This window comes from Geospiza fortis, unplaced genomic scaffold (genome assembly GCF_000277835.1).
Source record: "Geospiza fortis unplaced genomic scaffold, GeoFor_1.0 scaffold590, whole genome shotgun sequence".
Lineage (NCBI taxonomy): Eukaryota > Metazoa > Chordata > Aves > Passeriformes > Thraupidae > Geospiza > Geospiza fortis.
The window spans coordinates 183,925-199,269 of record NW_005054402.1 but is presented as its reverse complement, the minus strand read 5'-3'; the positions used below and the strand labels follow the sequence as shown (position 1 = coordinate 199,269).

Here is a 15,345-nt window from a genome sequence, read left to right as displayed (position 1 = left end):
CTCAGCTTTAATTTATCAGCTCACAATACTTTCACAATGAATCACAAATACTTGAAAAATCCCTCAAAAAATACAAATAACCCCCAAAACACATTGAATTGCTAGTCTATGCAACTTCCCCAATGCTGAATGTAACAGAGCACATATCTATGACATTATTGGGAAAAAAGCCTACGAGATATTTCTATTTGAAACATCTCACTCCTTTATTAAATACTGCTTTTGTCTTAGCTTGTCATCAGCTGAGGAAAAGAGAGGGGCAAAGGAAGCACATAATTCCCCACCAATAAAAATAAACCTAATATTCATTCAACATTTTGAGCAGACCCAAACACTTCAGCAATACTTAAAGCCTTCAACACCAGTGCCTGCACTGCCTGAATGCTGTTACCAAAGAGTGGCTGATGACTTGCATTAGGAAGCTGAGGCCAAAGAATAATGTCTCCCAAAGAAGCCAGTTGGAAAAGAAAAATAATAATCGGTGAACAGCTGTGTGATTGCTGCACAACAGTTGTGGGAAAAGCAGTGCAGCAAGGTCAGGTTCTGATCCATTACATCACTGGGAATCAAGACAGGCTCTGTTGCAGAAGGAAGCCATTAAAGATGTGAAATAAGCACTAGAGATGTGAAATAAGCTCAGAGTCCAGTCCACAATCTGCAGGACGGGCAGCAGAACACACTCATTAGCATAGGCACATGAATGCCATTATTCAAACAAAATTAATACTACTCTGCTCTCAGCCCCAGCTACTCACTGTGCCAAGCCATGCGTATTTTAAGAGGAGGCACAACTCAGACCCCAAGAGATCTCATTCTGGTTCACCTCATGCTTTACTAACCCTTCTATCCAATTAAGGCTGCCAGTTTTATGAACTCCTATATATTAATGACCACACAAACCTGACTGTACCCTCCCAATAAAATGAAAATGCTGCTTGAGTACCCTCCTTAAAGGCTGAATGGAAGCTTGGTCCTGTGCTTATGATCCCATTTTGGCTTGCAGGAACAGACAATTGTATTATTAGACGATTAAAGAGCAGGTTTCTGACCAAACCTAATGCTCCCTTCCTCTGTCTCAAAACTAATCTAGGTTTTAATGTTTGATCCATTTACTCACACTCCTCAAAAAAACCCAACTCTGTAACAAGTTAACGTGATTATAATGTAGTAAGCTCTTCTCATGCCATTAGGACTACACAAGGGATATATAAGAAAGACATCCCCAAGGAACTTGGGGTTTTAACTACAGAATAAGTCCTGCTGTAAAATAAGCACTGGGATTTTTGAGGGGAGAGGAGATGCAGAAGCTGGTTAATGCACTGAAAGACTTTTAGGAAAGTGAAGTCTTTTGTGTTAGCAAAACTGAACAAAGGGAAGAAGCCACTATCCCAGGACAAAAATTTACAGAAGATGAGAGTTCAGAGCAGTTCTTTGTGCAGGTATTTATACAGGCACCTCCCACTCCTAAAAATGAGTAAAAGGAGAGTCAACACTTAAACAGGAATCTGTTTTGGTTTTACTCCCTATTAAAACTATTTGATGCTCTGAACCTATAGATCTGAATAGACAACACATGTCTTAGGATCCCTGGCATTTCAAAATGTACAAGAGATGCAATAAGTTTTTTTTTTAATAATAAATGAAGGTCAAGCTAAGTGATTAATGAGTTCTTTAATGTGTTATGCTGATTTTGTTCCAAAATAAGCAGCTGCTTTATATGACCTGCCTCATTTCAACAGCAAATCACAAAAAAAGTGGAAGAAATCACTCCCACACGAGTCTCCTAAAGCTCGTGCTGTTCATCACAGAACAAGCCCAGAGAATAACCTGCTGTCCCTGAACATCAGAAAAGTGTCCTCAGATGAACTGTCCACACAACAAATACTACACATTCTTCCAGCTATTCCCTGAGCAAACTCCTCACTAACAGCTGAAAACAAAAAGCAAGGTTAGGAGAGCAGTTGATTATTAATGCAGATACATATTCAGATCCAGAAGTCAAATTAGAATGTGTCTATCAAGCCCTAATTAAGACAAATCAAATACAACTTCTCTGTCTCTTCTAGAAATCACTCTGGGTGACAAAGTCAGCTGAAGCCAGCCCATGCAAGCTCCATGAATATTTTAAAGCAAGAAATATTGTCTCTCCCCCCCCACAATTGGCTCGAGGGACCTGACAACAAAAGATCTCATACCTCTAAGCAAAATACAGATTTTAAATACAAGTGACAGTAGCTTCTCACCATTGTGGAGCATCAGAAAGAGCTGTAGCCCACAACAGATTGTTCCAATCAGCCTTACTCAACCACTCGAGCACTCCTTTGTTATGCACTCTCATCAGAGAAATACTTGGCAGTGTTCACATGTAAATCACCCGCAGCTTTTTGGATCACTTCTTTTAATGTAGAATCAGCTCAAACTTTTCAGAATTGGGATGTTTCCCTAGAATGCTCTTTCAGGAATACAATGCGCTGCTGAGGGCTCAGGCAGATGGCTTGGCTGAGACAGTCTGCCATTTGAACACTGTCTCCCATCAGATTTAAATAAAATCAAAAAGGAAAAGCAGCAAATCTTTCTGACATTATATTGCACATAAAAAGGCAGCAGTTATTGGAAGATCCAGGGTCATGAAATAAACTGCCTCAGTCGCTGATCCCAGGCCCAGGGTTAAACCCTACCAAAGTTTTTAATTTCTAATGGAATTAATTGGTGGCTTCAGTCTCATTCTTGATAAATACATCACCAGTGCATCCAGCAATATTTGGCAGTGTAGCACACAGACCTCACCTTACTCCTGTTCACAGTTCCATTCTTCCAAGCAGCTAGAGAGGCACTACATACACAAGCCAAACTGGAAAATGCCCGGTGAACAAACCACCCTCTCACATGGCTCCCTTCAGTCAGAATGAAAAACCACAGATGGGCCTTGGAGAGAAAGTTTTAAAGCAAGTTTTTACCACAAGAAGTTTGCTGAGCTCCTGTTCTGTCTGTCCAGAATGGCTCCCAAGCACGATGCTCAGTGTGGATTTGATGGAAATTTTAGTCAAGGACTATCTCCTTTACTAAAATTAAATTAGGAACTGCTGGAGAAATTATCCTCTCCCGCATCTGTCAAGGCAGCATAAGCTGACCAGTCCTACACTACACTTCAGACACACTGGAAGCTCTGCAGACTGTGCAGTTCATTACACACAGATTATTGTCCTTATCTCTCATAGGCAGATGATACAACTGTTTGCTCTCCAAAGCAAATCACTCCAGTATTGCCTACTTTAACCTACAGCTCAAGGAAAATGCATTAATAACTCTGACCCTGTGATCTACCCAGGGCTAGAAAGTGACCCAGCTCCCCTAACCAAGCACTTTCTGCATCCCTGTCACTTGATGGGCCATACACACACAGCCTCCCATAGCAACACTGTAGTGCACAGAACCCAGGCCTTGATCCCTGAATATAGAACTAAACCCCCAAAATGAGTCCCTGGGAAGGAGAGGCAGGGGCTCCTCTTCTGCCCCAAGTTCCATTTGATTACTCCTTTCTCCTCCACTTTCAGTCCACCACGACCAATTAAGCAAAGGCTGAATCAGGCCCCTTGTACATCAATGGATCATTTGAAGTTCTGCACGTTACTTTACGTGGAAAAAATTCCAGCTTTTAAAAAAATGAGCGTATAAAACATACCAGGACATTTAAAGCGCGCGGGCACACACAAGGCAGCTTTGCTTCTCCCTGCCTGGTGAGCAGAACAGATAGCCTGTTCTCTGAAACTCCCTTTTAACTGCAAACCTTATACAGGCTGTGTGTATTTTGGAGCCTTTCCCATCCTACCATGATTTCCTGTCTGAGTCTGCAGCCCATGGCAACAGCAGAAAATTGGAGTGCGGGCTTTGCAGATGGTGCAAGGCCAAATGCCCCGTGCCAGCTCGGTATCTTCTGCCATAACTTAAGAATTATCTAAGTCTTGGCTGTGTGGCAAGGGTTACCTGCATGCTAATAAATTATATTCATTTTCATTTATAAGTTGTGCTTGCCTTAGGGGAGCTCTGGCCTTCTGCAGTGAACGTGAAAAACCACAATCACACAGCCTTGCATATACATCATCACACTATAACAGGAGAATTTTGAATATTCTGAACTGCTATGGAGGTACAAGGAAATTCAGAGTTTAATAATCACTCAATTCCAGCAGGTCACAGGTCACCTCAACTGTTTGAAAACATAGCAAGACAGCCCCCTCCCCAAATTTATGAATGTGCAGCACATACATCATCCCACAAAATAACCTGTGGTGAAAGCTGCATTTCCACGTCTGCTACAAAAACATGAGCCACAGAATTATACACACAGGGAAGAAGTGCCAGAAACAATTCCAAGATTGCTTTCCATGGAGAAATGCTGAGCATGAATCTTCCCTGAGTGGCTTTAATAAGAGACTGCATCTGACTTTGACCTTAGAGAATGGAGCTGGAGGATGGACACACTTTTCCAAATAATATTAACATCAACAAAATAGTAAGATTAACAAAAACCCACCAGTCACCTACACTGCACTCACCAGCACAGCTACAAAACTACCTCAGGGCACAGATGCTTTAAATCCCCCAATCCAGGTTTTCCATGGAAGAAATGGTCACCAAAGCCAGAGCTTCTCCCACCTCAAGGTGTAAATCCCTTAAGTTTATTACAAAGCACTAAACCAAAACCACCTCAGATAAACATGTGGCCTCAATCCAAGCAATTCTGAAACCAGGCAACTGCTTCAGAAAGAATCCAGTCTTTTCTGCTAAGCAAAAATTGATCAAATATCTATTAAAACAAGTGGAAATTATTCCTTAGGCTGCATCAATGTTAAACTTCAAAGTATGCAGCACTTCCTGCATGGACTCTGATCTTCTCTCAGCAGCAGGTCATTGACAACAACTCTGACAAATCTCCTGATCTTACTTCAGGCTTGAACAAAACTGACATCCATTCAAGCCAAAGTTTCAACATATGCTGACAAAGCATAACAGAAATTTTCATAATGCTTCCAGGGGGGAAGCTTTAAAAGTCTTTATATATTCCCAATAGAATGAGATTGTTTATTAAAAACAACAATAAAGATTATTAATTGGTTACTACCATTATAGTTTTTAACCTTCTTCCCTCCCCTCCCCTCTAAGTCCAACAGTCCCTACAGTGCAAATATCCATAGATACATTATAAAATTCATATAACAGCTTAAAAGTACCAGAAACCACACTAAGATAGTAATAAAACTGTATCAATGCAGCTCGGGAGACATTTTTATGATCTCTAGACTAAACAAAGTCGCCAGTGCAAGCTGAGCACAAAACAGGGTGGGGGGCTGGAATGAAGATAACATTCAACCAAAGAGCAGAAATTCAATGTGCAATTCAAGAGAACTTATATCCACCCCCTCAGAGGAAATACGTTTCATTATGTGTTATCTCTCATATTATTACAACAAACACCCATCACTAAGGTTTTGGTTAAGGCCTGTGGTGTTATCTCAGGAAATTGCACAAAAACTGGGAAAAGAAATAAAAAGGAACCTCACAACCACTTGTAAGAGGAATCAAAGATAAAGATGAGTGAACTGCCTAAAAGCAGCTCGAAACCCTGGGTTTTGCTTTCACCTGATATGAGTCAGAGCTGCCTGGAGTACTGAGTCGTCATTTAAACAAAATAAACAAGAAAGTGACTTCTACTAAATTCTAGTAAAACATCAAAAACCCAAATAGTCTGAAGAATAAATATGAGGCAAAACTGGCCCAATTCCCTGCTTTAACTGTCTGCCAATATTCAACTCTTGTCCTTCAGCTCCAATAGTAGTGTGCTTGATTCACAAACAATAAAATGTAAACATAAGAAGAAAATCTATTCACTGTCATCTTGGAATTAATCAGGAAAAAATCCAGAGCTATATAGGATCAAAAATAATAGATAATTATGCCTCTGCATGCTTATCTTTTTAATGTATAAGTCCCAGCATAAACAGAGTTGTATTTTTTTCTTTATTCTCCAGGTCCCAGGCAACAGACTCCAGACTGGGATAGAAATTAAAGTGACAGAAGTATCCAGCATGGACTGTGATGTTATAAACACTGAAGAATGGAACAAGCAGATTATGTCTTCTGTAGTGTTCCTTTCCTCTCATCCCCAAAAGATCATAAACAACTTTTACTTTGATCTTGCACAGCCCCACAGCAAATTTATCAGTTGTTATAAATCTACATCCACAAACTGAAAAGCTACTCTGAAATGTTTATCTGGCTTCAGTTCTTTGTGTCTACCCCAGGATTCTACCACAAACACTCTTCATCATCTCAAGCATTTTAGTGTCACTACAAAAAACTACAGAAATTGGTTAAGTACATTTCCCCCTTTTGTTTTTGTGGTTTTTTGGCTTATGTCAAGGCTTTTTAATTTTTGGACAGGGAGAGCCAAATGCAGCCTCATGACAGATTGCTCTGGCATTTTGCTTAATTCAGACTTGAAGCAGGTCAAGTACAACATGATGTGAACATCAAACAGGTTTTAAGAAAGAGATGGTCCAGGTGTAATAATTAAACAACCAAAACAAGACTGACAAGTGCTCAGGTGTACAACTGACCTCTGAGTGTCTGGGTCAAAGCCACACCAAGAGCTCCAAACCACCCCTGAGACCCAATTTAATGATGCTCCCAGGTTGCAGCCCAGCACCTCGGGCTCTGCTGAGGGGCAATTTCAGAGAAATGCTTCACATAAAATCACAGCACAGACCAACCCAAACCACTGCTCCATGGAGAAGCTCCTCAACAGCATCAGCCCAACCAGGAATCACAGCATTAAGGCACAGGTTTTGAGCAGATGAGGAGGAGGAAGTTTACAATTCTAAGGGGCTTTCACCTGCAAGTACCACATAACAAGTAGGTTTTAGAAGACAAGGATTTTATAGCTCAGAATTCCATTTAATTTCAATCCTTAGTGTTCCCTCCTGAAGAGCACAGCAGTCACATCATCCCCTTTCCTCAGAAGTTACTTCCATGTCATTAATTCCATCCCACATGTCCCAAGCTCACAGAAGTGCAGCCACCACCCTGGCAGGCTGCAGGCAGACACCTGAATTAGGGGTTGACAAAGTCACCTCTGCCTCGCCAAGCTCAGCAGGTCACCTGCTGTATGCCAACCCTTCCCAAGGAGCAGGCTGAGCTCACAGATCCTGCCTGGCTTGTGACCCAGGGCCAAAGGCAAGTCTGGATGTGTTGGGGGTGAAAGGAACAAACCTTTCCTCTTTCTATTGTTGCTTTCTTGGGACAAGTCCTGTGATGCAAACAAGGCAACTCCACTTCAAAGGCTGTCCTCACTCATGTGGTTGAAAGGTCATCCTTCAGGTCCCTTCCAACCTGGTATTCCACAAAAAAATCTACAACTTGGTACCCTTAAATTGACTCATGCTCTCAACAAGGTCCACCAGTTTTATATATTTATATATATGTGTGTGTATATATATATATACACATATATATATATGTTTGTTCTTTACTTTTTAAATGTAGCTGCTCTTCTGTACAGAAAAGAATCGAGAGTTCTGTTGAAGTACTTTGGCCCCAATTTGTAAATGAAGAAAGCAGGAAGCCACCACTGTCCTGGATGTACTGGTGCCTCAGGCTTGTTTGGATTTATTGGAATGTCATGTTAGGCACTAAGAATCAAAATATCACATAAGTCAATCCCAGTAAAACAAGGGAGCACCAGAAATTCAATTGGTTTTATCCTTTTGTTCATCAGCCTGAATTCTCATAGTTCAACATGAACAAATGGACATTTCCTCATGCTGTCTACTTGTGGGGCAAAACTTCATCAGGGAGAGAGAGGTTTTCCTTAATGTCCAGCTTGCAAAATCCTGAGTCTCCAACAACTGGAAATGTTTATAAATAAGGACCACATACACTGACTGTAAAGCTCAGCCCTGACCAAATGCAAAGCGAGAGTTCAAATGTAAATGGAGAATTATTTTCATCTTGCTTCCAAACATTCATAAGAATTAAGACAGCTGAGAGATTACTGGGCACTGCAGAGTATCCTGTGGGTTTATTGTGTTTACAAGCCTCTATTTCTCTTCTGTTTGATTCTGCTGGCACAACTGACAAATTGCTCAAGAAAAAGTGAAATGTAAAATGCATTAGCCTTTAAGAAATGACAACAAGCTAATTTAGTGAAGATCACAGGATTAATACCACTTTTGGCCTTATCCCATTGTCTTGCATTGCTTTAAAATGACTACTTCAGCACCAAGATTTTGGGTTTAAGCTCCCAAGTGCAAGCAGGCACTTCAGAGGTTCGGCTTTCCCTGCAGTTAATTAAATGTTTGAGTCCTCACCATCCTCCCCTGCAACTTGGAATTGTTTATTGTACATAAATGTTCCCAGTACTTTTACTTATGTTTCCTGCAACAGAGGACTTCATAAACTGAAACATTTCCTTTGAGTTGTTGCAGACCCATCCATTACAAAGCAAGCTGGGGAAAGGGACAGAAAAATCAAACAGATGAAGAAAGCTCTAAATGGACCATTAACTGGAGTAATTGAATCACATGATGTATATCAGCAGAGACAAATTATTACAACATGAAAACATTGCAATAACATTACTACCCAAACAAGATTTTTCAGTGTAAAAAGATGTTTCATCTCAACCCCATTAACAGAACAAAATGTATTTAAAATTCACCACTATTCTTTGTTACTACTGCAGTTAGTTTTGGAATAACTCCAAATTAGGGTGGATTAAGATGTCAAAACAGTCAAAATATATATATGACATCCATGCTCAGGATGAGTGCTGATCTCAAGGAAGAGGAGGATATCCATAATCCTACAGACCAGTTATGGAAGTTGACTGACAACCAGCAACCCTCCCTTGATCAGGTGAGTTGCTGTTTCAAATCACATAAGAAATTAGATGGGGTACATGAGAAAAAAATCCCACTCTGGTGGCTCAATTCAGCAAAATCAGCTGCAAGATCTCTACTTTAATTCCAGTTATTCCAGGATCAGAAGACATGTACATCAAACACATTGCATTTTATTACTAATAACATGAACATTTAGAGCTCATTACTCATTTTCTGCTGACACACACACACACACAAAATTACATGTAACAGCACCCCATATACTACACATGTGTTCACTGCTAATCTTTGAGCTAAACCAGCTTTATTTTTCACCTGGAAAATCAATTAATCAATGAACCAAACACCAGAACTCTGTTGTCACTTAGGGATAAAATTCTGTTCTGACCCAAACAATATTAGCTCAGTTCAAACTTTAGGAGTAACGAGCAATTTCAGCCTTGACAAAAGAGGCCACCTCTTTGTTTCTCCAAGAGAAACAACTCCTCTGTTTCACAGGGTTAAGTTGCCAGCAACAATGATTCCACTAAAAATCTAAACATCAGCAGCATTTGCTGCTGGTAGTTACAGACAGAGGGATTTCAGCACTTGCTCTTTAACAATTTTACTGAAAGGACACAAATTTTATTGCCATGAGGCAATATCAGCAATGTGAAGGATTAATTTAAGACAGAATCATTACATCATTAATTTTCCTTTACTATAACTAAAAATATATATATAGAGACACAGTAAAGTAGAAAAAATAGGCATGTCAGCCTTACTTGCTCTGTACTTTAACATAAGATGCACAATTAAAAACACAAACATCTGCAGATATGCACCTGGTGGTTTGTTTTTTGTAGGAAAGGAGGGCATGTGTGTACAAGCATTAATATTTAGGCTTAAAGAATTTGTCCCTGTGGGTTTGTGAATAGAAATCCAAGCTCTTGGCTGTGTAGGAGTAGAAGCACACAAGGTGGGCTGGGGGTCCAGAGGTGAATGAAGCCAAAGTTGGAACAGGATCATAGCTACACCCAGCTCACCCAACATGGAAATGTGTACATAAGTTACCAAATTCCTGCCCAGGAATCCCCAAAATTGCTTCAAACTCCTGCTTCAGACAAAGTAACACAGAAGACAGAGTTACTTGATTATTTTTTTCTGAAACAATTTACAAGCCACCTTGTAAATTGTACCTGCTGTACCACCATATGAATCCTGTATTTCCCCTCAAATTCATTTATTGATTGCATTTGCAGCTCTTTTCCCCAAAATGCCCCCCTTCCACCATGCAGTGCTTTCCTGAAGACTTGTGGAGCTGATAGCTTATTAAAATTGATGAGGCTCTTGATGAGCACACCAGTTTGTTCAGCTCAGATAACAAAAGGACATTCTGCTTATTGAAATGTCATTATTTTTCCCCCATGCTGCATTTCAATACAGTACCATGACTATGCAGAAATAAAGTTATTTCAGACCATGTGACAGGTATAAAAAGGAATTTTCATCACAGTGTAGCTCTAAAAAATCCTCTGTTAAAATCAGCTATAATTTTTAACTTGTAGTGTGAAATAGAAAAGACCACAGGGTTGGTGACAGTAAATGCTAAGCCCACGTTTGATGTTTGGTAAGGTTTGTCAGTATTTAATATTAGAGAGAAGAAAATTCATGCCTTGTTTAATTCTATAGAGAGTCCAAACCACTCCCTCACACTGTGAGGAAAGGTTACACATTTCCCCCCTCAACCATTCCTAAGAAAACTACCTCAAAACACAAGTAGAATTCTTTCAGGCCCTATTTTTCTTCATCATCAGGTGAGCAAACCACAAGACTCATTTGTGTATTAGTTTGTCCAGGGAGAACTTCAAGTGTTTGGGCTAAGAGGTACATGAAGAAACAGCATTATCAGGTTAAATTCCAACCCTTCCCCCTCTCCTTTTTTTTTTCCTTTGGCAAAACATCTGTCAACACTTCTATCTCCAGAGCACCAGGATGTGCTGATGCATTAAACAGCACAGCAGGTGGACTGGCAGACAGAGGAGTGCCTGACCATAACCAGAGAGTTCACTACAACCCAAGTGCTGTAATTAACAGGGCAATGATATCCAAATGTATTTGCAGTGCTGACAGGTCAGAGTCTAAAGAACCATGCACCAAACACAGGCAGATCAAGTAAAAAAATCACATTCCCAAGGTAAGTTCAGATTTCAGCCACTCTCTCCAGCATTTTAAATTACTAGACACTAATGTTCCTAATTAGAGTGTCTCAAAATCCCTGTGAAACCACTGGGTGCATTTTCCACCACTGCATATATAGATCTCCATGTAAATAAAAATAGGAAATCAAACCTGCATTCCAATTTACACTCGCTTTACCTTTCATTAGCTACATTGTTCAGTAGCTGCTTATCTTTTTTGCTGCTTTTGTTTCATTTTCTTTCCAGCATTGCATTGTTTTTGCAACATCCCACCTGAATTCTGCCTGAGGAGACCTTACCCTTGGGGGCATTAAGATCTCAGGGCCACAGGCTCAGGTCATTCCTCCTCCTTCCAAGGCAGAGCCACCAAGTCCCAAGCACACAGTCAGAACTCGCACTGAGGGCAGAGAACAGCTCATAGAAGCAGCAAAAAAGTTGATTAAAGAACAGCTTCACAGAAAGGGCAAATAAACAAGCAAGACACTGATTATTATTTATTTAAAAATAATATTAAAATTCCCCCTTAAGCACTTACAGAGTTTTAAACTTTACCCTTCACACAGCAGGTGTTGATTAAAACACATTTGTTGTAATACACAATATTGCTCTTTCAGCCTCCAAAGCTTCAAGTGACTGGACTGTGGTCTTTGATGGGAGATTAGTCACTGAAGAAATACAGGTCTAAACCTCAGTCTCATGAGAATTTAGGAAGATTTATGTATTTACTTACTGTTTCTTTGACTCCAAAGCAGCAGGCTGTCCTGATCTAATAATGAAAATGGTATTCAATAGATCATAATGCCAGAAATGTCCATTATGATAATCCCATGCAATCTTCTGCATAGGACAGCGCCATGGATTTCATCCAGGGATTACAATGCTTGACTGGAGCTAGAACTGAACCTCTAAGTGCTTTTTATCTCTGCCATCAAACTCAGGGCTATAAAACAAAACCCAACACACACACACCCCAAGTTTGCAATTTACCAGCACTCCACTAAATGCTTTTACTAGGAAAGAAACGAAAGTGACAGTAAAGCAAGTTTTCCTGTTCCTTAAACAAGAATAAATCCAGTTATTTCACTGCCAGATCTACTTCAGATTTAAATTAATGTAAAAGACAAGATCATTTGAAAGCACTGCGCAGAATGATGTGAATACTACTCATTTACAATTCCTACAGGGAGAAGAATAGAGAAGTTATTTCAAGCTTTTTTGCATCCATATAAAACCATTTGTGGCCTTCCAACTGCAAGAAAAGCCATTTAGAGGATTCACTGACTTGTGTCAGGTAAAACACTAGTGACAGACTGTCACAGGAAATCACAGGATGCCTTCATGTGCGGTTTTATTCAATTTCCAGACTTTAAAAATGCATTCAGTTATTGACAGGATTGATCTGAAAGGCAGGAACAACAAAAGAGGCAACAGAAGCCAATCCTTCTGTGGCCACTGACTGCTTGGCTTTCCACTGTGCAGGAGCGTTATCATAACTGACCATTTGGTGCTCTGAATATTTATAAGCATTTCCCTGCACATTCGCCCTTCTTCCCATTCAACACCAGCATCCATTCACTTACTGCAGTTTTTCCAGGAAATTTCTCTTAAGAAATAGACTAAAGAAAAAAAAAAGCTGAGTGAGGGTCCAACTCTTCGCTTTACACCCAGAACCCGTCCGGCACAAGCACCGAGCAGAGAAGAGCTGAAATTTACATTTCGGTTCACAGAACCAAAATATTTTACTCCAGGTTCCCTAAATAAGGAACAAGGGAAGGGAAACAAGTCCTCTTCTCAGAGCTGGTGGCAAACAAACACTCCCATGAAAAACGAAGAATGACAAGTGTTTTGGCAGACACATCCCCATACCTCTCTAATCACCCAAGCGCTTTTAGTTAGAAGCGTAGATGTCTGTGTTTGACCTTGAAACTTACAGTTATGCCTTGGAGCAGAGCCAAGAGAACATCCAAAAGGCTCTTCACATTTATTTCACAAGTGTTTAGTAATGCTGACCCAACGGGGACAACTCCCTGCAGTCACCTACTCGTGATCTGAACAAGAGAATTGCCTGGGTATGGAAAAACTGCCGGAAATCCATGCACCCAGGGAGAAGGTGAGTCAGTCCATCTCTGACAATTTCAAAGGGTTTTTTCCGCCTCAAATCAAAACAGCTCCTTTACTTCTCTCGCTATGAGATTCCCTTTTGAAAAGCCCCTTGGTTTTATAGAGTTAAATCACAAACGTATTAAGCATGGAATAGTCGACCGTAACAGAGGCCAGCAAAAGTCATGAAACCGTGGGTGGTACACAAAATACTTTTGTAAACTGAACGTTTCCTGAATTTTCCACGGGAAAAATATGGTATTCCTCAGTGTGACTATACAAAACAAACAGCGCAGCTCCTTAACACAACTGTCACGGCTTAAGCCTTCCAAACTGCTCCTCGCTCCCGTAAGAAGATGCCAACATTCCTCTATCTGCTTAAGTGTTCGGAAACTTTGCTTTCCAAACAAATGGCAGCGGTAAGTACCTTAACACTGTGTTATTCTCATCACTGAGACACCGTCCTACGCTCACACACGCGCTCTTGTTTATGGCAGGAAAGGACACCACAGGTTTCTGCTGGGTTACAAGGAATTCCAAGGTATACAAGTTCAAAGTTTTTGCTCATAAAGTGAATTTTACTACCGCAGAGGAAAAGAAAGATTAATGTTGTTTTCCCTCTCCAGGCTGTACGTGGTAACAGCATCTTTAAGATAAAACTACAAGATACTCGCTGTAAGATAAATTTTGTTTAAAAGAGATATAGTAGTACTTTCTGGACAGCAGCTTGTAAAGCACACTTCATCTTAGGGTTACAGAGAACATATCTGCACGCCAGTTAGAGGGAAAATGCTCAAAACAGCAGCTGGTGTAAAGTCAGATGTTTGTTAGGACAACAGGGCTTGGTTTCCCACAGCCTTTTATAACCTGGTACATCTTAAGGACAGAGCAGGATCGTTCTTGCCTGGCAGGGCTGTCATGCCTGCTTTACGCACACACAAACCGCGACCAAGATGCAACCCAGATGCAAAGAAAACCCAGAAAAACCCCAAGTCCACAGAGGGCGAGGACTTTTACAGCAAAGCTTGCTGGTATGAAGACAACAGACCGTAAAAGCTGGATCTTACCATTAGCGTTTTTCCCACAGATGAGGTGCTCGTAAGGTTGCAACACTCCCCAAAGTTCCGCATCGTTGTTGATAACCATCTCCAGGATTTCAGCCGAGATCTCCCCTCCACCATCGGGGCTCTGACTCGCCAAAACCCTAGCCTTAATCTCTTCCACCAGGTTCTCCATGCAAGCGGTTAGGGAGATGGCCGCGTACTCGTGGATCCTCACCGAGATCCTCGTGTCCACCATCCACCTGAAAAACCTGCCCACCGAGAAGGTGAGGCCGCAGCGGGCGGATTTGCCTTTCCTGAGCCCATCGCCGGCGCTCATGCTGTACAGGGAGAGCGCCTTGACGGTGGCCAGCACGCAGCTCTCGGCCAGGGCCCAGCTCTGGATGAGTTTGATGGCGCTCTGCACCTCGAAGCGGGTGCACTTGGAGTGCATCACGCTGAGCCGCTGAGCCTCCCGCGACACCCGGATCAGGGCGCGCCGCAGCAGCTGCGAGAGCCGCCTGACAGCCTCCTGCGAAAAGCTCCTGCTCTGGCCCTCTCCCTTCCCTTTGCGCAGGATTCTGCCGATGTCTTCATCGGTCCAAGGGTACTCCTCGAGATCCGGCAGCTTAGGGCACTTGGAGAAGATATCTGCGACTTCGGGGTCTTCCGGCAGCACGGTGTTCACGGTGTCCCAGCTGTTATTCCTACTGTTCATGGAGCCCGAGTAGTACCACCAGTTGCCTCTGTGCTGAGAAGAGGTGAAGGCTTGCGAGTTGGACTTGGAAGAAGAGAGACTAAGTGACCTGCAGGAATCCCCTGCCCCATAACCAGAGTCCAAAGTTAAATCCTCCAGGGTCTTCAGAGTCGAGCTGTATATCCCAGCCATAGGAAAGACGGGTTAAGCCAAGCGGCCGCACAAGCGCGAAAGGTGAGGCAGGGGCAGATCCCTAGCGAGCCCCGAGCGGTGCGGGCGGATTGGCAGCACAGCGGGCAGGAGCCCTCCCCGAGGGCCCGGCTAACTCCATCCCGGCGGGAGGCTGCGCTCAGCCATGTCCCGCTCGGGCCGGGGCGGCGGAGGGCGCGGAGGCAGCAGCGGGCTGGGACGGGCGCTCGGCGGCGGCT

At 42.0% G+C, this 15,345-nt stretch overlaps 1 protein-coding gene across 1 annotated transcript in view; it reads right to left on the bottom strand.

Moving 5' to 3' along the window:
• ABTB2 (ankyrin repeat and BTB domain containing 2) overlaps nucleotides 1–15,109 on the bottom strand; it is a 110,691-nt gene extending 95,582 nt beyond the window's left edge. The window contains exon 1 of the mRNA XM_005426103.2: nucleotides 14,248–15,109. Coding sequence (XP_005426160.1) covers nucleotides 14,248–15,109 — 862 coding nt within the window. The remainder of the gene's footprint in view (nucleotides 1–14,247) is intronic.
• Nucleotides 15,110–15,345: the final 236 nt, after the last annotated feature.